A 27,935-nucleotide genomic window follows, 5' to 3' on the forward strand; every position below is an offset into this window, starting at 1 on the left:
TGCTTGGTTGCATGCAAAAGCTTGGATCTTGATTGTTTTGGAGGTATAGTCAATAACTAATATGCGCGGCCACTTTAACGAAATTTCAATTTCGGGCAAAAAGGTCCACTTTCCTTTGTCAGTAGTGTAGAGATATCACCCTTCACACAGAAACCACTTTCAAAACCAAGCAGCTTTCTTTTGGTTAACTCATATGCGACCAATTCGAACTCGTTTTGGGTTAAGTTTGTCATTATCTGACTGAAGATTGGAGACAGCTATTTGTGGCAGGTATAAATGACTTTGACACTTAACAGGATCGTTTCGTAAGTCAGGGAGGATCTGTGCTTTAAGATCAGTTGATGTGCAAAAGTCAAGATATGTTGAAACTAGAAAGCGACACAATATCTACTCATCCCCATGTCAAATTATGTTTGGTTGGTTGCAGGTCTTGCGCTCGGATTGGAGTTGTTCTCGGTGGGAGGGTGGAGTTGGGTGGGGGTCCGTTGCTGATGCTGGGCAGATTGCGTTTATCTCCGCATCTCTGCTCCGCTACCCTTAATGCTGCCACTGGATGGCTGCGCGTCGCGGTTCGACGTGAGATCACATACTGAGGGCTTCATCTGATTTCAGAAAAGAAGACAGCAAACAAACATGACAGACAGTACGACTTCTGATCCATGCCCTGTTCCGAATCCGACTATTGTGGACCCGTCGGCTGTGCGGAACGGACAATGCGCCGCTGCCCAGGATCCGAACCTACCCAAAAGAGGGAGCCAGGACGATCCTTTCAATGTGGACCGGGACCAGGAGATGAAAATCACAGATAGCGTTGAGGGCCAAGGTAAACACACCTCATCTCTTTAACAAACAACTGACCTAGCTGTAGCCTACTTTTAGTTGTTTCACTAATGCACTTAAAACACAACGGAATTCTTCAAAGTAATTTATTTGGGGTGTGTTGTGAACAAGACTAAAATGCTGGAGAAGGTTGCAGTCCAGTGGAGCACGCAGGCGCTCTAGAAGCTATTAATAATTCAGGTGAGAACAAAACACACAGTTTAAGTTAAGAAACAGAACAGAGATTAAAAAGCATTTCTTGAGTTGCAAATGTCTAGGAGTATAATCTTAAAAAATACATTTAGATTTTAGATGAATATATGGACATTGTTTGTTATATAAAATATTGTTCTGTTTCAATGGAGCAGCTTAATTTGTTTCATTCAATTTCGTCACGTCGCTCTGTCGCATTGATTCTGTTTCACCACAAAGCGATCCGAAAAAACAATCCAAGCACTCACAATGTAAACAACAGACTGTTACTTTTAACAAAAACTCCTGTTTCTGCTTCTTCGTTAATTTGTATTTAGTCTCATTCTAATGCCCCCACAATTTCACCAGTGGAGAATTGAAGGGTCTTATGAATTATTCAGTGGCTCAAACTGATTGCACAGGAGGGTGCTACAACATACAGCCACACTCAGATCCAGCAGGTCCAGAGATTGCGGCTTCTAAGAGCAGAAGTGCTGATATGAGATCAGATGCTCCTCTAAACAGCTCACCTGGAGGTGTGAGTCAGATTCAGTTTGAGTAGTAGCAGACACAAAGTTTCTAGTCTTTTACAGTGGGGGCATAACCATCATAGATGGCCAGATTGTAAACTATAACATCTGTTCCCTCCAAATGGTTAGAGTCTTGTTTTGCAATCACGTGTAGGTTAATAAGAGCTTATGAATGCCTAAGTCGACGGCAATCGATTTTTTTCTCTCCAAGATTCACAAACACAAACACACACACACAAATACAAATTTCATTTACTTGAGTCTTGAATTATTTATGCTTTGACATAAATATCACACAGAAATTAATTAATAATAAAGGTCACATTTTGTTGTAATTGTCAGGGATTATCATATCCCACTGGTAATACTTTAGAAAATTGCTCCGAACACAAGCAACTGGCAACAACGTTAACTTTATATAGTAACAAAGTTTATGATAATGACATATGAAAAAACTGCAGTTACTTAAACCAGCAGTGGCAGCCATCAGAATGGACAGATAGTTTAGAATGAAACTGGCATTGGCAGCCTTCAGTAGAGGCTTCTTGGCACATAAAGCAAGTAAACTTCAGGCCACCATGGCCAGTTGGCAGTCCAAATTGTTGGCACTGCTGTCTTTGACTTTTTAAGAAAAAATTCTGATCTTGTAATTTTTTCTTCTGTTTAATCTCAGTGATACAAAAGGTGGTTGCAGCTGATTATTAAACTAAATAAAGCTAATTATGGATTAAAAACAGTTTCTTCATATTTATTAATTGAATTTGAAAAACCAAATCTTTTAGCCAATGTTCTTTAAGCCATTAAGAGGAATGCTTCTTTCTCTTTCATGCAAACCATATTAAGCATGAAAGAAATGCTGGGTCATGTGGATGTCCTGCTTCCACATGATTAGCAGACAGACGGAGTGGGGGCAAGAACTTTATGTTGAGTTTCAGTTCATTTTATGTGCCTATAGTCTAGAGTTTGCATGGAAAAACTGAGCAAACTCACTGTGTGTGAAGGTGTGTAGTAACAGATCTGGATGAACAAAGTTCAGCTTGACTGGAGTGTGTTTTTTGGTTCAGAAATGAAATAGTTTGGAACTTATGGGTTACATTTGTGTGAGAGCAAATCATGCTCACGATTCTGACCGATGAAATAAATCATGTGAGTGGCCACATTCCCCAGCTCTGTTTTTCAGCTCTTGCAATCACACTGACTGACCACCTATTGACTCTGTGCTCATAACCCTCACCATGTGACTTCCACAGGCCGACAGATCAGTTTGGTGAGCATGGGGGAAGATATACTCAGCCACCCACTGTCACCATGACATAGCTGCTTTTAATTTTTAAACAGATGACAGAGGCACATTTGAATTTCACCTTTTTGGCAAACACAGCACAATATGAACATTGCTTGGATGCTACACAACAGACAGTCAACAGGTTCTGCTGATTCCGTTCACTTAGTCTTGATCATAATTACATTCATGGATTTAATTTGTGACCCGTGGTGTAGAATATATCTCTAATAATGCCTTGATAAAGACTCTGTTGAGAGACTCAGATATAGTTTCCTCGGTTTCTGCCTCAGAGTGAAATATAAAATGGTTTCAAAAGTTTGGGGTCAGTTAGATTTTTTTCATTTAATACTTTTATTCAGCAAAGATCAAAAGTGACAGTAAAAACATTTATAATATCACAAAAGGTTTCTGTTTCGAATAAAGGCTGTTCATTTGAACATCTTTTGTATAAAAGAATCCTGAAAAAATGATGGTTTCCACAAAAATATAAAGCAGCACAACTGTTTTCAACACTGGTAATAATAAGTAATGTCTCTTGAGCAGCTAATCAGCAAATTAGAATGATTTCTGAAGGATCATGTGACACTGAAGACTGGAGGAATGATGCTGAAAATTCAGTTTTGCATTCGCAGGAATAAAATACATTTTAAAATGTATTTAAAAAGTTATCTTAAATTGTAATATATATTGTGATAGGCTATTAGACTTTGAACGCTGATACTGTACATTGTGTGAAATGAAGTCAAACAGCAAGATATACATTTATTGTGATATATAAAGTCACAAATACATTTTAATATGTTTAATTTACTCTGTTTCTTTTTTATTTTACTCTGAGGTGGATCTTCCAATAGCTAAAGATCTCCCAGGACTGCTAGCTAACAGCTTTTAAAGTCATATCCTTTGTGACTCAATACATGATAAACAGAATTTATTAGTGGCACCCAAACCTTGTTGAAACCATTTTGCTCTGCCAATTAAACACAGAGCCAATGCCCCTCTTACAGTGTAGATTCATTTCTACTCATCTTTGTGTCTGACATAAAGCTCTTTAATAATGCTACCCACCTCAGGCTCAATGCCTGTCATGGTCCAGTGAGTAAATAATCAGCCCTTGTTGTTTGTTCTCCTAGTGCACTTGATTTAATTGTATGGCCTTTAACCAGTGTTTTATTTACTCTTCTGGCAGGTCTCTTGGAGAGCAGCATGCGCCTGAAGCCTCATGAAGCTCAGAGTTACAGGAAGAAAGCTTTGTGGGTGTCCTGGATCTCCATTGTGGTGACGCTCATCCTGGCTGTGGCAGGCTTCAGTAAGTTCATGGTGATGCTTTTCCTGGCTGTGACAGGCAGGCAGCCTTCAGGATGTTCAGTTGGTTTAGGTTAGAAGTTGTCTTAATCACCCACAGACCGCCCACAGTCTGTTCACTGACTGTCTGGTGCATATTACACACAAAACTGGAAAATACTACTTTCTCAGTCTGGCAAGGTTCAGTCTGATTGGCTGACTGAATTATGATTACTCTGATTAGACATTTTCTGTACAACCTTTTGCAGTGATGCCCCACAGTTACATTTTTTTCATGTCTATTTTTATTTTCATTCTATTACTGTGCTATATAGAAATTAAGATATATTAAATGGTCCCTAAATGGCACATTACATTTCAGTTAAATCTCTTCCTATCTAAGTGGGCCATTGTTGGCCTAAATAAGCTGAAATGTGGACCAGAACTTATGCTGTTGGGTCAAAGCCCTGGCTATCTTCAACTGCCAGTGGCATCCATCAGGATGGGCAGCTAGTTAATGTGTGTAATTTATTCAGTGTTAAAACACTCTTGCTACACAAGCTTAATACATAGAGAACATTTCAGATTTTTCAGATTATTTAATAAATAAACAGTAACAGTTGTTTGGGGTATTTAGTACAATGAAAAATAAATGGCAATTATTAATGCATGTTTCAATGATAATATCATGCATACTATTTTTCACATGCCTTATAGATATATAGCTGCCTTTAAAACATAGGAGGGTGTCATTCTCAATGGGATCCTTGGCATTAAAACATTCTTGACTTTAGCCTCTTAACTCCTCATTGACATCTATACAGTTGATCTGAGAACTTACAAGCAACCTTGTTTCTTTGATGCTTTTTCTGTCTTCACACCCTTGATTTAGATATAACCCTAATACTAGGACAAAAAATAAATGTGGTTTCAATATATCATATTGAAACACAGTATAGAATATGAAGATAAAGCCTTTTTGCACATGGACAAAGGTGAAGCGAAAGGAGTAAATGCAAAGGATTTACAGGACGTTTCAGTTTTTGTTTGCCAAATGACGATGACCCCCCAGCTGAGTCTTGGTTCCTGCCAAGGTTTCTTCCTCATTCTATCTAATCATCTTAATTTTTGCCGTTGTCTCAATCCTTAAAGTTTGCAAGGCATTATTCTATGTAAAGCTGCTTTAGTATGGAACCATATGTCTTGTGAAAAGAGCAGGTAAAATTGAATTGAGAAGGAATTGTTTGAGATAGTAAGCTGAAAGAAATGAAGATTTATACCATGGCCCTGTAATGAAGGCAAAGAGCAATTTCTCATCCCAGAGGGACTGTAGCTTTAAGGTTTTTATATTTATCTACCAACATTCACCTCTACCTCTCAAACACAAACATGAAACCATACTTACACAAGCTTTGTCATTATATCATCCCTGTCTATTTTTAATCTTTATGTCGTAACATGATGATTAACAGAGAAAAGGAAGTTGGCATACGAAGCAGACAGTGTGTTTATCACGAGTTGTCTTACGTGATAAAGTGTATGGTGTCAGACATTTGACATGACAATACTCACTGTGTTATCAACGACTGTGAACTTTGCAAAAGCTGCCTTGAGTTCAACATTGACTGTGACTTCAGTTTGTACCATTTGATTTTCTCTGCCTCCGTACCCTTAATTTATTTAAAGCCCATGGCTCAGCTGTCCATGAGCAGTCTGAATGTCTCATGCTGAAACAGAATGTATAGTGTGTCCTCTGTGTTTTGAAACATGTAATAATGAAGCAGTCACTACACTGTCACTCTTATATCACTCATTCACACTTACACTGTAAAGAATCGTTCTTCACCGAACAGATATCATGACTCTCATGATGCCAGGGGTGTGGGGCTTGTGACCGTCTTTGGATTCTGAGGAGATGAACACCCAGCTTTGTTTTTGTGGTTTGGAATACTTCTATTTTTTTTTTTTCAGATATTTCATGCAAGTGAGTTGGGAAATCATATGATATGCTGGATTTGAAAGCATTCTCACAGAAACTCATAGGAAAATATTAAAAATATGTTCAGGCAATGCATCTTATTTGGAAAGCTCAGAGATTTATTGAGGCTTACAGTGGAACTGTTTGCTTGCTCTACTAACTTTACATTCAGTGTCAGTCAAGATATTCTCTAGTCTAGTGGAACATTTCAGCAATTGTTGAAGTGATCGTTAATTCAAAAATGAAAATTCTGTCATCATGTACTCGCTCTCATGTTTTATCAAACTTCTAGGATTTTCTGAATCCCATGGAACTCAAAAGAATTTGACAGATGTGAGCAGTGGAGCTTTCAAGCTTCAAAAAATGATTCACAAGCACCATAACGTATCATAAACGTGGTCCATCTTATACATTCAGAATATTCAGAGTCATCCGAAACCATACGATAGCTTTGTGTGATGAACGGACTGAAGTTTCAAAGTTGTTATTCAGTGATAGCCATATGGAGTTATGTTGTTGATCACTGAATCAGTGAAATGACCTTGAGAATTTAATTTTTGTTGTAATTTGGATTGATGATTCATTGACCAGATCTGACTCACAAGAAAGATATTTGTCTTGAATTGGATATTGCTACTTCTTTTATGTAAACTTCTCTTTACTGAGATGTGTGCTTCTCAGGAAGTTATGTCAAAATGTGAAAAATTTTCATCTTTTTTTAAGGAAAGGATTAAATAAGAGAAATGTTTCTCTCAAATAACGCTAAATAACACTATTTGAAACAAATCTTTTATTACAGTTTTCTTTTCCATTTGATCCTTTATGTTACACACATCTACAGCAGCATAAAGCCCCTTGTTGTGCTTAAATGTCTCATTTGTTCTCATATATTTTTAAAGAGAGCTGAAAAACTCTTATCTAGGGCAGTATTTGGGTGAAGATTTAAGTCTTCCTTATTTTAGATTTGGTGGAATATATAAGAGGTTTCTCATTAGGAAATTGTATTCTCCACTCCAGTCTTGTTCAGTAGTTCAGCTGAATAGACTAGCCTAAAAATGCATTGTTAACATGCCTTTAACATGTGATATGTGTGCAAGCTTTTACTTGCCTATATATTTGACATAAAGGATTATTAATGCTAAACAGTGCATTTTTTTTTGGCAGTTAGAGATTAAATGTTAAATTTGCACAGTTTCTTCTGTCAGATACTGCATATAATAAGATGCTGCATAAAAGATTTCTGCTATCAACATGGCCAGGTTAAGTTCCTTAAGATGGATGTTATATGAGTGTTAAGCAAAATTTATCCATAACTTTTTGTCTTATTAGTTCCACCTAATTACATTTTATAATGTAATGCACGGATCAGCAAAAGATCTTGACGTTTTATTTCTGCTGTCATCAGTCATTGTCATGAGTAGTGGTTTGGTATCTCTATCCAGCAGTGATTTCACAATAAGGGCCTGTAACATACCAATGTTTCTGGTAGATTTGGTTTTCTTACGCTGGCTATCGATTTTTTTTTCATGGTGATGATTTTATAGGATTTTTGCAAATCTTTGCAAATCTCTGATGCATGACTTACAGTAGAATATTATTGTAAGCCCAAAAATATATGGCCACAGCTAGTACAAATGTTTTCTTGTTCAGTTTTTTTTCTTTCTTTTTTTGGTTTATATTTATTTTTATACACTTTTTTTATGTTTTTGAAATATATATATATATATATATATATATATATATATATATATATATATTTTTTTTTTTTTTACCAAGGCATTCATTTGATCAACAATATAGGAAAACAGTAATATTGTCAAAATATTCTTACAATTTTAAATAACTTTTTATTATAAAATTAATTATTTAAATAATTATCAATGTTGAAAATAGTTGTGCTGCTTAATATTACTATATTCTTTGAAAAATAAAGTTTGAAAGAACAGCATTTATTTGAACTATAAAAAAGTCGTCACTGTCACTTATGATCAAATTAAAGTTTCCTTGCTGATTAAAAATATGTAATTCGTTTTATTGTCTTATTTTATTAATTTCTTGAAAAAATATCTTACTGACTCCAATATTTTGAATGGTAGTGTAAATAATTTTAATGTGCCTTACAGTACTTTACAATGACTTTTAAGTCAATCCAGTATGTGTACTGAGAAACGGATCTGTATGTGTGAAGTCTTTCATTCAGTTAGCTCAGTGTGGAAAATAGGATGTTCATTTGAACTGTATTTTTTAGGACTTATCCTATTGTCCTGTTATCATTCTTATTATTCTGTTATTCCATTTACTTTCATGATTAGCAGGCATGGCTATTAAATACTCATCCATTTATTCTTGAGTTCAATAATGCAGAACGCGTGTTTGTCGGAAAGCTCGACAGAGCTAGCAAAATAACTTAAGGTGGAAAGAGCTTAATGAAGGGTCAGTACTGTTATAATTCAGCTGGTGATGTGATGCATGCTTTGTGTTTTAAACAGCTTGTAGCGTTTAGTAATGGCATAGCAACATTAGTATTTTGCATTTGGTTTCAGGTGAAGGGCAACAGCACTGCACAAATGAAATCTGGATTTTTACACTAGCTAAATGCCAGACGTGCTCAGAGAACATTTGCCTTTTATGCAAATGATCTCTTTTGTTCCTTCAGTGTCACCTTTCTCATACTGCAGTGGCTACATTCACTATATTCACACATTACATTAGCTGTAAAAAACAAACAAACAAAAAAACTAGTATTGTGAAATTGTATTGTGATTTTTTAAGCATTGTTCCTTAAGGTGAGACATTATAAAAAGGATAAAAAAAAATCACCACAAATGGACGGTAGTATCATAAAAGTATTTTATATGATCCATATGCTATATTTCAAATCTTCTAAAAATTCTTTAAAAATCATTTTTAGTTCCCATGGGATAAATTGCAACAAACAGGTTGAACTATTCTCAGAAATAAATGTTTTATTTTTTTTTTTTTTTTTATAAATGACTCATTTAAGAGGCAGGCAGGGAGGAAATTTAGAATTAAAGTACCTGAATTAAAGTACACTCACATCAATTTATCATTCCTTAATATGTGGTGTGAATGTGTGTAGTTGGGTGTGCAAGTGAGTTTTTAATGATTTTACATGAAGAACTGGATTCATAGTCAAAAATGAGACAACACTGGTGGAATGTGGCACTCATGGGAAATCAGTATTCCAGTTTTCAAGTCATGATATGTGGCATAATAACTAGATCCTTGAGACTTCTATTTTAATTCAGGCCTTCCAGTGTGAACCCATGTTGCTTGCTACCAAAATAATACTGAAGGTGAGAAGCGATAGTGATGAGTCATTAGTCTGTCATTTCAGCCTTTTTAGTGAACTGAACTAATGTGTGGTGCTTCATCATTGCAGCAGTCGCCGTGCTTTTCAACCTCATCAGCGTCTTCTGTTCAGTTTTATTACTTACATAGATCATAGATCATATTAAATATCATTATGTTAATGTTACATTTCAAATGGGATTCCAGGCAATATCAGATTCAAATTTAGCATTGTTTAATTGAACTGACATTTAGCCAACTGAGACCAAGTTCTCCAGATACACTTAGCACTGGTCAGAGTTAATTAATGGTTATGAAAATTGTGTGTGTGAAATATAATATCACCCACCAGAGCAGCTCCACTGAGAGGTTGTTGGGTCTTGTTTGAGTTCTGTATCTTTATCAGTCTCATCCTGACGTGCACTATAGCTATTAGTTTCACAGTATAATGGATTATATCCACACACACAGTGCCAAAAGACAGAGAAGATTTATTCACTGCAGTTGAACTTTATTCCCAGCTGTCTGTCTTTATTCCTTACCTGATGACAGGCATCTTATATCAAGTTCAACCAAGCATTTAGGAGAACATTTTCACTTCAGATACACTGCAAGTACTTTATTTTTATCCCTGTTGGTTTCTTCAGTTCTCTAAGATTATTTGACACTTTCTCACTTGTGAATCATCACTGAGATGTGACATCACCTTTAAAAGACCGTGATTGGTGACATTTTCAATGCGGCAACACATTTCACCTAAAGTCACTCCCCATTTTCTGCACATGCTGAATGTTCTTCTCTCACCTTATCAATGTGCTGTGCTGCCTGAGGCTATTTTGACCATGTTGTCATAAGATGATGATAATTTATTGTTTTGTCCTAGTTTTGTCATCCCCGTGTTGTTAGCTGAGTATATAATGTTTTTGTTCCTCTGCAGGACCTGCTTGAAGCATCAAGAAGGTTTGGCTAAAAGGGTTGCATGTATTTTACTGGCACTGTAACCTGAGCAGAGCATTGCAGACGTCTGCCATTCTTCTCCATTAGGAACCTGTCTAAACACATTAAGTGTTGGTGTTGAGTTCTCCTTCCAGTCCATTTATGCAGGATCGGCATCACAAAATTGTTCTCTAATAATGGAACCAGTGTCCTGATAGCAGCCATACTGCTGGTGTTTCCTTCTGTATTTCATTCTGAAATATGTTTCATCTATTGAGTTTTCTTTTTTTTAAGTAAAATTGCAATTTCTGTCCTTCCTTCCTTCCTTCCTTTTTTTTATATAAAAATTGCAATTGCTTTCCTTCCCTTCAGTCCCTAGTGATGCGTTAAGTTGTTTGTTGATGGAATGCAGAGTGTGGTGGTCCATTTGGTAAATATGAATAATATAGCTTTTAAATTAATTTCTCTGCCTGCTCTTATGGGGCTTTTTCTAAGTTCAGAGTTATTGCACTACAGAGACAACTGATATTCATAATGCTCCAGTGTAAGCCCTCAAAAAATATGCTAATGCTGTGTATATATAAGTTTAGAGAATAGCTGTTTATCCACCAACAATGTTCCTGCTATTGTCAACATTCAGGGGCATCAGTCGGCGCATATATTTCCACTGTATGTTCTTCTGGTCTATGTGTTCTCAATGTCTTGCTCAAAGGTGGTAAAATCACAGAGTGTGCTGCTGCTGTCCATGGTCCTGAATTCCCTCTGGCTATTACAGTTTAGAAAGCCTGGATCTAGGTTGAATGATGCTATTTCTGAGTAATGCTGCACATAAATTGTATACAGCTGAAAAAGGGCCAAGTTCAAGAATTTCAGTTTAGAGCATTTTATTAGCCTGTGAAAAACATAAGTTCTTTTGCACTGGAAAAAAATATTGGTTAAAAATAACTGGATATGCCATGTAGGAATGCATGAAAGGACACCATATTTAACACTAGGGCAATAAAGTCTACTTCATCTGAACTCCTGTGCTGCTCATGTTAAAATATGGACAGTACAGCTGCTGCTCTGGTAAGCTGTTGCCAAGACATGTGTTCATGTACAGCACACAGACACGCACTGAGCAGGTGTTCCTAAAGCATGTCAGCTCAACAGGTCAGCTTTCAACCTGTGCCACAGTCTGCAGGCAACTGCAATGTAGAGGAAAAATTATCTTAAAGCTAATAAGTTAAATTTTTTAATGTTCAAGTACTGTTTTTAATATGCAGCCAGAGGTAAGCTATTTGTAGGATGATTCAGCTTGAAAAGTGTAAATGCTGTGGCTCTGTGGCACTTTCAACATTACTCTGCAAGTTCTGTCCATCTTGACCAAAGACTTTAGAATTACCAAGAAGGTGCACTTATATTACTATCAATAGGAGAAAGTGCAATATGGCAGAATGAGTCCCGTCCTCTAAATAAAAGAGCCAATGGTCAATTAGTAATGTAAGTGCGTCACTGCACCTGCCGTTAGAAGCTCTAGTTTCCATAGAAGCAGTAAGTGTCCTGAGACGGGCGCTTAGGAGTTCACATGCACTTTGGTTGGACCAGCCTGAAATATAAGCAGTTTTTTTTTTTACACTATTTGAGAATAAGAAACAATGTTTATGGGGGGTTCATGTCTCATTTTGTTGCTGTTTTGAAACATGTTATATACATGTGAGTGTAGCAAACAGTCTTTGAGATTTCAGGATTTCCCCACTAAAGTAAATAGGACCTTGTCTTGCATGCCCAGAATTATTCCCCCAAGGCAATGCAAATATGGCCCTAAAAGTGAACAGACTTTCCTTGAAAGGGACTTTGTCTTGACACAGCAACAATAACGCAATAAGAACATCTTTCTGAAACCAGTCGTTATTTTTGCATTGTTCTATTTGGTGACATTATTTGGTTCAGATTTTACACACTTTAACTTTAAGCATAACTGATTGTGACATTCCTAAAAACCCCTACAATTCACCATGAAGAATTTCAAGTCGAATTATGTAATCATTTTTAATAAAACATGGTTTATTTTAAAATATATTTTTACGGTGATTCAATATTTATTTAGTGAATTAATTATAGTTTCCACTGTGCCACAGTCTAATAGACTGTTCTAATATACACCAGAGAGACTTTTGAGTAATACAAAGTCATTATACCAACAAATCAGGGTTTTTTTCTGGTTAAACTTTAAATAGGCTGAAATTTTAAACAGAAACCTTTAAATATCAAAGTGTGAATCAGTTGCCACAATAGCAAATTTATCAGAAAAATGACAGTCCAGTTAGATGTTTTATCTCTCTGTTAGCAGTACCCATTAAATTCACTTTTATTTTATTTCAGCCACATGCAATAAAAATCATAAGCTTCTGTTGTCATTTTCAATATTTTCCTGCTTTTTCTCCCAGAAATATTTTAAATCTCATCATATCATTACAATTTTTATTGCATGTACTGAGTGACATTCATTTTTCTTTTCAGTCCTGCAGAATTTATTCAGTTATTCAGTCAGCCGAGCGCCATTGGGGTGTTTATGTGAGCGTGAGCACAGACTGGGGATCAGATGTGTCTGTGGGCATGTCAGTCCAGTCACATGCTTCTTCACACACACTGCATTACATTTAAATGCCTTGAAACATGCATACAAACCATGAAACTTCCTTAGAAGGACTGTCAGTCTGGCATTTCCTGAAGCCTACATTAGTATATATTTGATAGCGTTCTGCAGCAAGAAAGCAGATGCAGCTCTCTCTCTGTTAACAACGAAACAGCAGCCAAGCAAATTTGCTCGACCGGCCATATTGGCGGGGAGTCTCTGGTCTCAAGGGGCTCCTGGAAGCCGAGCTTAGACGTGAGCTGCATGTGCTGTGAGTATGACCTCAATAAATCAACCTAGATTAGGTCTCTGGAACCTGGATGCGGTACCACAGAGATTCTGAGGGTGAGGAGGTGGGTCGGGCGTGTGGCCGGTCCCACAGGAGGGAATACCTGGAATCTGTGAATAACTCTGGGAATAAAAGGAATTCTTTCTTGATATTTGGCATAAAAGAGATTTATCTCCAACTTGCTAAAATAACGGAATGAATGCATTTTCTTTGGAATGTCACATTTTGTACTATTGCATGAAATTTAATATTTCCTTCAAATGCATCCAATAAAAATGTTTGGAGGATTTTCTTTTCTTTGTTGTCACAGGTCTATTTAACATCATAAGAGCATAATTTATAATCTAATCTAATAGTCATAATCTAATACTCCTTTAAATCCCTGTTTTATACAGGCCATCCTTTGAAATGTATCTATTTGCTTTATTTAATTACTTAAAGTAAATCAAAAGTACCATATAAAATTCAAATTTGGTATTATAAGTAAACTAAAGTGTTTTGTTTTATAGTCTATTAAAACACAAACAAATATGCTTGCACTTTTTGCACATTTCTTATGCTAAACGCTTTAGAGATGTATGGAAGTATTTTGTGTGCAGCTGTGTGCAAGGCAGCATGTAAATTCTTGTGTGGATAAACACGTCGATTTTAAAGTCACACTTTTCCACCAGCACACAGCTGAAAAATTAATATGAGAAAACAGTCAAGTCACTGGGGCAATGAGTCACTGATATACTGCTTCACTATTCCATATGTTTATTTTTCTTTTGACTAAAGTTTTTAGCAGTACAAATATTCTACTGAAGTCCAATAATGGCATGCCATGAATTATAGCTTACTTTATGAATGTGCAAAGTGCCTTATTTCGTATTTCTTTTTTCAATTAGTATTTTTTTTTTTTCTTTCTAAGACTGTGGAAGTCTGTGGTTGGTCGATTTATTTGTTTGTTTGTGGTGAGAACAAGTTTCTGGAAATCAGGTTGTGTGAAATACTGTAATGTTAGACCCTTAAGGTGCACTTTTAAACTTCTTTATTCAATGTTAGCCTCACCCACAGAGCATATGGCTTCAGCTCCCTTGTAAGACTTGCAAGACTGTATTGTGATCATATTTCACATGAAGCCTAAACTCCACCGTTTTTCTGAATTAAATTCCCTAAATTTGTTGGCAGTGCTGGTGAGCTGCACTTAGGGTTGGGAGTGCAGTAAACTCCACTCTGCATGTGGCAAATGGCCCAGCACTGGAGGTTGTGAATTATTAAAGACAACATTTTGCAGCAGAGCTGAGGAAGAGCATTGTTGTAATAGCCACTGTTCCTTAATGTGGCCGCTACATAAGGTTGAGGAGTTTGCATTCATTTGCATTGGAATTGGTGATTAAGTCCATTTCTTAAACACACAGACTCTCTTATGAGGTAAATGTTGATTATTCATGTATGTGGGAAGACTTAGTCACTATCCTGACACTAAAATATTAAGAGCATGTTATTGATATTCACTTAAGCCTGTTGACTCTTTTAAGTGACGATTTCTGTGGCGCTCCTAAAATTGATTTCAAATAGATTACAGTAGAATTGGCAAGACACTGACTATTGATTTACCCAGTCAGTTATAAATATACTGGATTTCCACTGCAGAAAATGGATGGAAGATTCTTCCTTTCATAACAACAGATTAGCTGCACTGCACCACAAATAAAGCATTAAAAAGGGAATCCTGGGACTACCAGTGACATCTCAAGTCACAGCCTTATATAAACACTGAAGCTCTAATGTATATTTGTGACAGTTCAAAGCTTTTAAAGAGTTGTTTTCCTTTTGAAATCTGATCAACAGGAAGCAGCAAATTCTATTTCTATTTCACTGACGTCTCTGTCCTCCTTTGAAATTCATAGCACACACAGTCTTACAAGAGGATGACATTCTCAGTCAGCTCTGCTCCTCTGAGACGGGGATTAGCATGATGAAAAGCAGGAGTGGTGTCCATTATTGGCCCGAAGCTCTCAGAGAGGGGTTCTCCCACCATTCCTCATTTATTACAAAGAGGAATTTAAAATTTCATTGTCATTCTGTTGAGTTCATATCAGTTTGTTTTTGTTTTGGAGCAATGAAAATGATATTTTAATAGTTTATTGACTAGTGTAGGTTTGTTGTTTCTGAATTATATAAAATTGACAATCTAATTAAAGGAATAGTCCTCATCATTAGTATCATCATGGACTCACTCCCATGTCATTTGAAACCCATGTGGCTTTCTTCTGTGGAACACAAAGTTTGAAGAATTACCTTATTAATTTCCCCATGCACTTACAATCAATGTGTACATTTAATGGGGACTTTGAAGCTTCAAATAGTGCCACAAATGTATGTAAAAAATTATGTATGTAAAAAGTATTTAAAAAAAAGACTAATTTTAAAAAATGATGTGAGAAACTGCAATACACAATGTGATGGATTTAGTAACAACCAAGTTAGAAACAATTTCAGAAACATTTCACAGGCATTAAGAGATATAAAGTGCCAAAAACAGAGAAGTTACATTCAAAACAAGCAGCTTTCTGTTGGTCAAAAGGGCAAATCTGTGTAACCAACTTGAACCTGGTGCGAAAGCTGTGTGGGGAAATCATTCACCCTCAGGTGAAATTCCCATTTGCATGGATTCCCATTGAAATGACTGGATTTCACCCACAAAACAGTGCTAATTGTGAACCCAATTTTCTAAATAAAAGAGCCAATTGGTAAAGTCGTCGTTAGAAACTCTGGTTCTCATAGAAGCCTTAGATTTCCCTTAGGACTGCAGTTAAGTTTTGACTGGACCAACCCGTAATACATATGCTATTTAAACATTTACAGCTATTCTCCTGTTAATAGGTGTCCTGTGTCTTGTTAGCAAACCCTCAACTCAGTGTTTTCATTTTGTGTTCTGATTTGGAAACTTGAAGCATGCATACATTTCCTCATTTCAGACCTGCTGTTTGTCAAAAGATCTGGACCAACCTACACTTCCCACCTCCAGTTTTCACCTGAGCCTTTAAAAGATACACTAAATAAATGAAAGTATACGAAACCTGAACACCACAGCCATATGTGCTTATTGAACATGTAATTTCAAAACTATGTATTTACATCAGCAGGAAAAGAAATTTCTTGATAATACTAATATGGATGTAATGCAGGGCTGGAGATATTCACACTCATTTTGACCTACTTCCTCAGGCCCGTTTCCTCTGCTGTAACTACAGCCACTGGGGTCTTTGATCCTCACATTCATTCCTATGTGCTCAGTTTTTTGGGGAATATTTCATATGCATAGGAAGAATGTGGATTTTATCTTTTCCAGATAGACTTGTACTTTTTTTATCTGCTCATTTTGGCAAGTTCAGAAAAGCCATCAGCCAACAACTGCACATGTTTATAGTTATTAAACATTTAATCTGTTTCATTGTGCAAGTAGTGTTTTTCTAATTTTTATTAATCGAGAGAGTTGAGAAATAAAATTAAGAGATAGAATGTGATGGAAACACAATCTTGGCCAAACTTAGACCTGGTCGGGTCACACAACTGATTAACACTTGTACTGACCACAGTGCCATCACTCTGACATTGTTGGATATTATATATTACAATGCATTGACTGCATCAACATTTGTTATGGGAACATTCTCAGTAGTTTTTATCATTTGATTTAATAAACAAAGAATCTTTTGTTTTCCATGCATAACAACAGCTCCAGGCAGAAGTGTTCTTCTGTTTCAAGGGCAGTGCATTGTGCGGTGTGCAGCCCCTCTGTTGCTATGACACGTGGTGGTCGAGTCTGTCTTTAAAGTTGGAGATCAATAGAACAGTGAGAGTTCTCCTCTCAAGAGGCAGGCAGCAAATAGAGCCTCTCAAATGCAAGCTCACGCTTGATAAAATTGAGAGTCTCACATCTCTAAAAAGCCTTGTCAAAAAAGTCAAAACACAGTGGGCAGCCTTTTTCATTTCACATTTTAACAGATGCAAATAGAGGGGTGAGTTGACTGTGCATTCTGTAACTGATGAATGTAATATGGGATTTGACAATTGCACTTTCATCTGATAACAATGGCTGACATTGTACAACAGACCTGTGCTTTGAATGACCCATTAGTTTGGACTCAGAGCTGAACATGTACAGGAGGCACTTCCTGTCTGTGTGAAACTCACTGATGTTTCACAAAAGTAACAATCCCCTCGCCAGACTTTCCGAGAGCAGTTTGTCTGTTGCCCTCTGTTGACTGTCTACGATTTTGTCTGTTCGAAAGACATTATGTTGTATTCCATTTATAATGTTTTTCTACCTTTCCTGTTCCAGCATTTGGTTTATATTATATTATATTATATTATATTATATTATATTATATTATATTATATTATATTATATTATATTATATTATATTATATTATATTATATTATATTATATTATATTATATTATATTATATCATATTATATTATATTATAGAATATTACTATTTTATTTATTACTATTGTTTGTTTTTTGTGTGACTCCTTTTGCCTGAAACAAACTGTGGTATAGAATAGAATAATACATATTATATAATACAGATTATATTTGTGTGCTCAATACCTAGTATTCTCATTGTACCATTTTCAAAATCAATGGTGATACTGTTATTTTTTTAATTTAATGTTCAGAATGATAGACATAGTGACTGTAGTTCAGAAATATCCATCAGAAGCTCTTTTACATTAGTCAGCACTGTAAAGAGCTGTACTGTGTATTATTTGTGATGTAATATATAAATACAGATAATATATAAATACATCTTATTCTCTGTTGTTTTGTTCTCCCCTTTAGCTGTATCCTTCATGAGACACAGTGCATCAGCTTTTGGATTTGCCGTAAGTATAATCTTCGGTGTTAATGAATTACATGTTATTTTTAGGTAAAGATGTCTGGAAAAGTGTGTATTTCTTTCTGTTTAATGTTCACTCGTCAAGCTATGTGTAAATATTATATACATGGTGTCTGTGTTAAGCATATCCACACACCTAATGTAAGATATGAAAGATGGTTGCTAATGACACTGGGAACAAAGAGATGATGAGCTGCTTAAAAGGATATTTTTATGATGCAGGTTTTGTTTTTGATTTACTACATTTACATTCATTAAACTCTTGTGCTCAAGACAGCTCTGGGAGTGTTTCATTAGTCTAAATGTATCACTGGACCTACGTTTGTGACATAGTGAGATAATCACCATTTCTATAGCACTGATGAATCACTGTTGTTTTTCAGTTTGATGCAACGTTAGATGTTCTTTCCTCCATTATAGTGCTGTGGCGCTATAGCAACGCGGCAGCGGTGCACTCTGCCCATAGAGAATACATGTAAGTAAACAAAAGACAAGCTGTCTGTGGTATGTAGGGCACTGCTTAGTACAAAAAATCTTCAGCAAATCACCAAAAAGGAAAAAGGCTTCCTTTGTGACCAACATTAAAAAAATACATTCCAAACATTTTAAAATACAAGTCAACATTTCACTGTCAGTGCTATTCTTAGAAAAGCTAGCACATTTGGGATTGTGGTGGAGCATGGTAGAACACAAAATCTTTTCTCTTTCGACTAGTTCCCACCAACATTCAGTGCGACATATTTTTAAGTCTGAACATGTTCGATTTATCAGGTTTGTTGAGTGATCTGCCATGTTTCTGGCTTTCACCTTGACTGTCTCAATTCGAGACGTATTATGTTGATAAAGGCCTGTGCTGCTGGTTTCATCCTCAGTCTGTGGGGGCTTGTGAATCTCATTTCTCTGGTCGATGTGTCAGAAAGGGAGATTTATAGTGCAATACTAGAGAGGAATTGCATGTCTCTGTAGGTGTACCGGTGGCCGCTTGTCATACAGGGAATCTGAACATGTATTGTGGGCACTTTTCATATTTTTCAGAGTGGATCAGGTTTCTGCAGGTTTCATATGAAAAACAAATAATTTCTTAATCAAATGAGGCCAGTGTTCCCCAGGTGCACCTTTGTGAAACTGTCAGTGTTATTGCTTCAACCTTGAATCAACATCAGCAACAAAAAAAATATAAGCTACCATTAAAACGTTGGGGGTTGGTAAGATTTGTAAAATGTGTTTTTAAAGAAGTCTCTAATGCTCACCAATGCTGTATTTATTTGTAAAAAAAAAAAAAAAAATTAAAACAGGAACATTGCAAAATATAATTACAATTTAAAATGACTTAACTATTTGAATATATTTTGAAATGTGATTTATTTTTGTGATGACAGCTGAATTTTCAGCAGTTACCCCAGTCACATGATCCTTCAGAATATCAGAATCAGAATCAGAAAGAGCTTTATAGCCAAGTATGCTTGTGCATACAAGGAATTTGTTTTAGTGACATAAGCTTCCAGTACACAGAGACAACAACAACAACAACACACACACACACACACACACACACACACACACACACACACACACACACACACACACACACACACACACACACACACACACACACACACACACACACACACACACACACAAAAGGCAAATAAATAAATTGTATAAACAGTTGTGCTATAGATGATAATGGAATAGAATAGAGTAATATGCAGAGATGTAATAGGATGGAGGGGTAACAAATAAATATAAGGATATTGGACATTTTTATTGCGTAAGTGGGGAACATTTAACTGTTCATGAGGTAGATTGCCTGGGGGAAGAAACTGTTCTTGTGCCTGGCTCTCCTGGTATTTGCGGCTCTGAAGCGCCGGCCAGATGGCAAAAGTTCAAAGATGGGGTAACTTGGGTGAGAGGGATCCAGAGTGATTTTCTGAGCCCTTTTCCTCACTCTAGATGTATACAGTTCTTGAAGGGTGGGCAGGGGAGTACCAATAATCCTTTTAGCAGTCCGAACCATTCTCTGTAGTCTTCTGATGTCTGATTTTGTAGCTGAACCAAACCAGACAGTTATTGAAGTAACCCTCCATGATAATATACTGATTTGGTGCTCAATAAGCATTTCAATTATTATTATTCATTTCTAAAAAATCAATACTGTGATGTTTTTCAGGATTCTTTGATGTATATAAAGTTCAAAAGAACCAAATTTATTTTAAATTGCAAATCTTTTGTAACTTTTGTAACTTTATAAATGTCTTTAATGTCTCTTTTAATCAATGTAATGTATCTCTTCTAAATAATGTATTAACATCTTTAAAAATAAATTTTACTGACCCCAAACATTTGAATGATAAAATAACTCAAATCATAGAAACTCGAAAACATATGAAACCGCATGAGATTTGATTAAATTGATTATTTTATCGGCATTTGTTTTCTGCTTTCTCCATCAACAGAGCATGTGTGATCCTGGGAGTGATTTTCATCTTGTCGTCTATGTGTATTTTGGGGAAGGCCATCCATGATCTGGCCACCAAACTTCTCCCTGAAGTGGTGAGTTCAATGGCAGTATGTCATTAATTTTCTTACAATGAATAAAATAGATGGTGAGTTAGACAATTGAGTAGTTCAGCCATGAAACTCTATTGGCGCTCTAATTGGGTCATTAAAAAATTATGTTCCCAGCCAATCATTTTCTAATTACTATTACCGTGTGCCTATAAATTGGTCACATTCCATGCTCACCACACCTGTGCGCAATGCGTATCCTCTTCCTAGCCCACCACCTCCCCAGCACCACCTGCCTAGATCTGCTACGGGGGGATCTTCCTCTCTTTCTAGCAGCAGCAGCATGTTTCCTTTTATTTTATATGTGCATTTAGCCAAAGCAAGTCTACTTGCTTTGCAGCATCAGCAGCAGTGTAGCAGATCTAGTCCACCAAGACCAAACACCGGCTTTTCTAATTTTATCAATAAAGCTTTTTACAATCCTTTCCAAGAGTTTTCATGACTGAAACAGATATAGAGTAGACAGTCATCTTCACACCTTAAAAAATCAGATGCAAAATTGTTCACTTAAGGACCTATTTCTACCTCATTTGACCCTTAAAAATGACTTTAAGTTAATTGACAAGCTCTTTCTACACTGCAGTATTTCATCTCACAAGTCAGATGTGGATTTTTCCAGCAGTCACAGCTAACAGCAATGTGTTCAGTCTTTATCCGTTAATTAATCAAAGACTGGCATTCCAAAGAGCTGCAGAATAATCATTTCAGAGGTGCTGATTAATGGTATTGTGACTTTAATCTCATCTCTTTTACAGTGCTGATAAATCTCTGAGCACTGATACATCCCTGCTGTGACATTACTGAACATTATTTTTTATGATCCTCTACCAACAAAATGTTAACTGATATCCAGGTCTGGAGAGTGAAGCATGCAAGGATGGCAGAAAGAATGAAAGAGAGAAAAATGGCTATAATAATGGCTAGTATATATATATATATATATATATATATCTATATATATATATATATATATATATATATATATATATATATATATATATATATATATATATATATATATAAACATATCACCTCTCTACGGTAATTAAAGAAAATCTAAATGTAAATCAGTGTTCTCACTCATTTATTATTCTTCTTGTTAAAAAAAAATTCACACCACACCCATATCACATACACAAAAAAAAAAAAATTAGTGTGAGGAAACGGAGTATTTATCAACGGCAGTAATCTGGAGTCACACATATAAGATGCCACTGACAGGGTCAAGAATGAGTTTTTATCACTTTCCTCTGCGGTTTATTTGATGAATGTCTAATGTGTAGAAAATTATATTTAATATGTCTGTTTTTAGAAGAAAATGCTGCCAAGATCCTGACTAGTAGTAAATAAAATTTGCAGTGGAATCAGTGACTTGCACCCAAGATTGTTATTGTTAAGTAAAACTAAAACTATTAAAAATTGTTTTCACTAATTGAAATGAAACTAAAATATAATAATTTGTAAATATTAGATGAAAAACCTAAATTTAAAAAATTGCTTTGGCAACTACATGAAAAAAGTTCAACATGCGAAATTAACTAAAACTTAAGCTAAGTTAAAGCTAAATAAAAGTATTTTAAAATGACAAACTATGTGTAATTACTAAAACTGAAAATAATTACTTAAAATGAAAACTGAAAATATAAAATAAATACTAATTTAAAATATTAATAAATGCTATAATAGCATATACATAATACTAAAATAACACTGGTTGCACTGTATGTACTAATTTACTCTCTCTCTCTCTCTCTCTCTCTCTCTCTCTATATATATATATATATATATATATTATTTTATATATTAAAATTTATATACATATACAGACACACACACACACACACACACACACACACACACACACACACACACACACACACACACACATATATATATATATATATATAAATATATATATATATATATATATATATATTAGGGATCCAACAATACAGTTAGTCCGCAGTTCAATACATAATCGGGGTTTTTTTTCCAGTTCGGTTGGCACATCAGAGTTTTTCACATCAGTGTTTTTTTTTTTATTTAATTTTTTTTTACTTATACTGAAAGCTGGAGGAAAAAACTCCAGATGTGCATCACCATAGATATGTGCATCACAGAAGTAATAGAACCAATGACGTTTCAGGAAATCCATAATATTGACAAAGGCATTCAGCTATCCTTGTAACTGAATAAAAAGAAGGTAGAAAGACAATGAACACTTGACTTCGTCAAGATGGTTTATCTATGTTCTTCAAGCCAGCTTAGGTATTTTCATAATAATTAAGTATATTTGTAATCCATTGCTAATAGACATAGCCTTTTTTACAGTATACAATATATTTTCCAAATTTTCTGTCATAAGAAGCCACATCAGATCACAAAAGGTGTTTATTATAAAAGTTATTTCAAACATTTGACTGATGTCGTGGAGTATGTTATAGCCTAATGTTCTAGGTTTAAAAACGCTTCTCATTGCAAGTCATGACAGCGGAAGATGTTGATTTTTCAAATGCATGTTATAAGCGGGGAGGCATTTCCTCATCTCAGCGTGTGAACTCACGGGCACACACAGAGCCAATTCAGAAAGAGAAAGAAAAAAAAAAGAACTGAACCCCCCCCCCCCCCAAAAAAAAAACAAGTCCATTCAAGCCTTGTTTTACCCCATAAGTGCTAATGAAACATCACTGCAGCAGCTTTAATGATGGATTACTGCTGGCCGTAAGCCATCTGTTCTGTCGTCCCTTTCCTGTTGCATTAGGATGGATGATTCAGAAGTGGGCTTCCACCTTCTTTAATGTGCATTTTATCATTCTATCGGCCTGCAGTTCCACATTCATTAGACCTGGACTCTTCATGTCAGCACCCATCACTCTGAATCTCTAAGGTGGCCTTACTGAAAACTGTGTGGTCCAATTAATCCAAATTGTCAGTCTTTACTAGCCAGTCAGCTTAAAGATGAAAGTCTGAATTTAAACACATTCTTTGTCTCTCAGCTGTTCCTCTGAGATATGGTCTCTGAACAAACTGTCTTATTAGAAATGTAGGAGAAGTGCTTCTGGATGTTGTGTGGGTGGACAGCAGACATTCTTAGTTTGGAGAGAAAAGAGAAAAGCAAAAGAAACAAAACCAGCTGCAGTTCATTTATGATGCACCTGAAAACGTCCTCAGGACTGATACGAGTCATTTATGCATTTTTATTATTTGTAATAGCTATTTATGTCCTTTTTGTTTTCCTGTGTCTTGGTGCTTGGTTTGGAGATCTGTTTTCATTTGTCTTCGTCTTGTCATGTCTTTTTATTGTGAAGCTTTGTGATAAAGCTTTTGTGATCAGTTTCATTGACCATGCATGTTTACATATTTTCAGATAAATGTCCATATTCTGATACACACGTGCTCATTCTCCACAGGTATTAGAATAGTTCTGTTAACTTGTTATTTTTTTGTGTACTTACGTAAAGCCATCGTGTTTGTTGTGTAAATCAGTTTGTGTGAGTCTTCATATCTAGTCTTTGTATCTAATCTTGTCTAATCCTCTTATCATGCTTATTCAATTCCTTATTAAATATTAAGTTGGCTACTTTTCACTTGTGCTTAAAATGAACTGCACTTCATCTGTATCGCCTTAAGAGCCGACTAGACATAACTGAAAGACCCATTGATATTGTTATACATTTATCCCTCTTTTACTGTCACATGCCTTGAAGAGTTCTGGCTTTAATGTCTCCATGATGGTATTGCCTGTGCCCCCCTCCCAATTTATGATTCAACCATATGGACCCTGCATCATTTCTACTGTGAACAATTCTTCTTTCTGTCTGTTACTGTCTGTCTCTCTGCCAGGATGACTTCCTGTTCAGTGTTTCTATCGTCAGTGGCCTCATGTGTGTCATTCTTGCTGTTGCCAAGTTCATGTTGGGAAGGATTTTGACCAGCAGAGTCCTAATCACTGATGGTATGACACACACACACACACACACACACACACACACACACACACACACACACACACACACACACACACACACACACACACACACACACACACACACACACACACACACACACACACACACACACACACACACACATACACACCATGAGCACATGCCATGTCACTGTTTCTCATTCAGTTCATATTATTAGCTCACAACATCATGGTGCCACCTGCCTCTGTGACTTTGAATATATTACAGTTTTTACAGTTGCAAGGACCAATTTCTCACTTCTTTGATCACTTTTTCAAAGCTCTTCACATAGTAAACACAACAGCTATCTATGTGGGCTAAACAGTGGATAATTTATTATTGCTTTGGCAAAAATGCATTCAGTGACTACATCTTTCAAATTACATGAAATCTTTTCTCATTTAGACACAACCACCACCAAAGGTCTCTACAGGCCAATTTGCATGTTTGCCATAATCTTTTCAAAATTGTTAAACATAACAATGCCACTGACAGGGTTCAAACATAACAATTTGCTACATTTCTACAGCAATACCATATTGAAATGTATTTTAAATCTAAAAAATATAATTGAAATTCTGTCAAAATAATTAGATGTAGCTGAACGCTTGCACTGATGTTAGTCTTTTTGATTTCAATCTGATGGTGTTGCAGACTTGATAAGAGATATATGAAGGGTTTTGATAGATTTAGTGCATTTTGAATGTGAAATTAACTGCTGTGCCAGGATTAAAGTTGGTTGGGAGAACTGTGTGATGACAAAATAAAGAAAGACCAAAGTATTGAGAAATGTTTCCTAGCGATTAAAAAAAAAATTATACTGTAATATTTTGAATGACCTTTTATTTTTTATATTTTCAGTTTTCACTTTAATTTTGGTTATTGTAATTTTCTTGTTATTTTGTCATTTTGTTCATTTTTTATGTTTCTATTTTGCTTTCATTCATTTTTATTTCAGTTTTAGTTATAGTAATTTTAATACATTTGCTTATTTCAGTTGCCAAGGCAACATTTCTCAATCTCATTTCTCAAGTTAATTTAGTTAATTACGTTTTTCACCTATGTTTTCAGCTTTATTTCAATTAATGAAAATAATTAGTTAACATTAATGACTGCTGTTTAGAAACCTAAAATGAAGGTGTCATGAAGATAAAATTCATAACAACACGTAAAATGTAATTGCTTTATTTATTTATTTTTTTCTGAAGGCTTTAATTCTATGGTTGGAGGCATCATGGGATTTTCCATCCTCATCAGTGCTGAGGTGTTTAAACACCATCCCACCATCTGGTACCTGGACGGAACCACTGGGGTCCTGATTGGACTCATCATTCTAGCTTATGGGGTCAAGTAAGTGCAATCACTGAGAACATACTGATAGTTTCTGCTTTCTCCAAAAGACATTAATCATTCACACTGAAATGTCTCTAATGAGAATCTTTCCATTCTTAATTTCTTCTGCAGGCTGTTGATCGACATGGTACCACGAGTAAGACAAACTCGAAACTATGAGCGCTTTGAGTAAAGCTGGTTTAGAAGAACAAAAAAGGCATCATATGAATCCAGTTATCCCTCTCAGCTCCTGCTGCTCTCTCAACTCACATGATACCCAAATACATCCAGGAATAAAGTCTGCTGGCAGCCAATTTAACATCATGTATTGTAGAATCACCACTCTGACCAGCTCCTGATGTCCTCTTCCTCTCAGCACAACATTTAAGAGAAGGAAGGAGGAAGAAGTATGAGCTGGTCAGTGGATCGGTGTCATTCCTGGCCCTCAAGATATCATCCTGGATGGAGTCACTGGTTTTAAACAGAGATCAGCATTGATTGGTCACATCCATGAAATTCTACAATGCCACATATTATGTTTTTTTTTCTTCTCTCTCTTAAATTATGGAGGAAAACATTAATTTATTCTATATTATACTCTGTTTAATGAAAAAATCATGTGAATGTGTATTTGAAACCACGTGACTATAATTCATTTTAGGTCAGTTTTAGAGATCATCCTTCTGTCCTCAAAATGATTTAATTATATTGTATGTTTATAATTTAGTGTATAATATTGTATATAACCTCTTAGAGCTAGAGACCAGCAGTCTTTCTCATTTGAGTAAAGAAAGCACACAGAAATGTCCTGAATGAGGCACAATTACACTATAGGTTAAATACCAGAGTTCAGGGTCAGTAAGATAATTATATGAAATATCAATATTGAAAAATAGCTTCAATATTAACAGGAGTGACCCATAATCCATCAGTGATCTGTCATACACATTGAGTCCTTATGAATCAGTAGTCAAAATGACTAATCAGCACAACCCCCCTCAAAATGAGGCATGTAAGGGTTTTTGAAAGGTTATAGCTTCCTGATGTTAAACCATTTCTAGCACCACAACCAAGGAAAAAGTCAAAAAACGAATTACAGAAATATTCCTAAATCTATGTATTCTTGTCTTTTACTACTTTTCTTTTTAGCTTGAACTGCATACTGTGCAATTCAATCCAAAAGTTTGCTGTTTTTAGCAGCACTGTTGTATTTTTTTTTTAAGCAAGCGATTAATCTGACCTTTGCTGTGCGATGATCCGCTATGTTTAGCCAGTGATTTCTGTGGCATGCATTGCTGTGTCTGTTTGCCACTTGCTACTGAATTTATCAGATATTCTTTTCGTGCCAAGACTGAATGAGATTAGAATGGCCTGAAGTATCGTCTGATGTAGAAATGATTGATTTGGGCTCCAGCAGACAGAATGAATGATTGTTGTATTATGGAAGGTCTGTGAGGCAGGGCAGCTTATTCCACAATGAAGAGCGAATCATTGGAAAAAACAAAGCACATTTTAGTTTCTTACGGTAGTGTTTAACAAAATTAATCTATAGTATAATGAGTTTTTCACCTTTCATTTGTTTCTCCACGGAGACTGAAACATAAATCCAAATCTTTGTCATTTGTGACCTATAAATCTACACTTCTGTTCAAAAGTTTTGGGGTCAGTAAGATTGTGTGTGTGTGTGTGTAAAAGTGTGTGTGTGTGTGTGTGTGTGTGTGTGTGTGTGTGTGTGTGTGTGTGTGTGTGTGTGTGTAAAATAATAATAATAATAAATAAAAGTACTTTTATTTGGATGCTCTAATTTGATCAAAATAAAAAGGTTTTTTTTTTTTATATAAATGCTGTTATTGTGAATTTTCTATTCATCAAAGGGTCTTGAAAAAATGAATTACAGTTTTCACAAAAATATTAAGCAGAAAAACTGATTT

General features: G+C 35.6%; 1 protein-coding gene across 1 annotated transcript; it reads left to right on the forward strand.

The window, feature by feature from the left end:
* On the forward strand, window positions 1-27,740 carry tmem163a (transmembrane protein 163a). The gene is made up of 8 exons (XM_042763614.1): window positions 1-823; window positions 4,016-4,135; window positions 18,079-18,122; window positions 18,520-18,611; window positions 20,593-20,689; window positions 24,548-24,659; window positions 25,881-26,022; window positions 26,137-27,740. The coding sequence occupies exons 1-8, from the start codon at window positions 634-636 to the stop codon at window positions 26,195-26,197; spliced, it is 858 nt and encodes a 285-aa protein (XP_042619548.1). The 5' UTR covers window positions 1-633; the 3' UTR covers window positions 26,198-27,740.
* The last annotated feature ends 195 nt before the right edge of the window (window positions 27,741-27,935 follow it).

Source organism: Cyprinus carpio, chromosome A9, assembly GCF_018340385.1.
Source record: "Cyprinus carpio isolate SPL01 chromosome A9, ASM1834038v1, whole genome shotgun sequence".
Classification (NCBI taxonomy): Eukaryota; Metazoa; Chordata; class Actinopteri; order Cypriniformes; family Cyprinidae; genus Cyprinus; species Cyprinus carpio.

Coding starts and splice junctions, on each gene's coding strand:
- tmem163a (XM_042763614.1), top strand. CDS start 634: ATGACAGACAGTACGACTTCTGATCCATGCCCTGTTCCGAATCCGACT. Junction 18,123..18,519: donor CATCAGCTTTTGGATTTGCC/GTAAGTATAATC, acceptor GTTGTTTTTCAG/TTTGATGCAACGTTAGATGT. Junction 26,023..26,136: donor ATTCTAGCTTATGGGGTCAA/GTAAGTGCAATC, acceptor TTTCTTCTGCAG/GCTGTTGATCGACATGGTAC.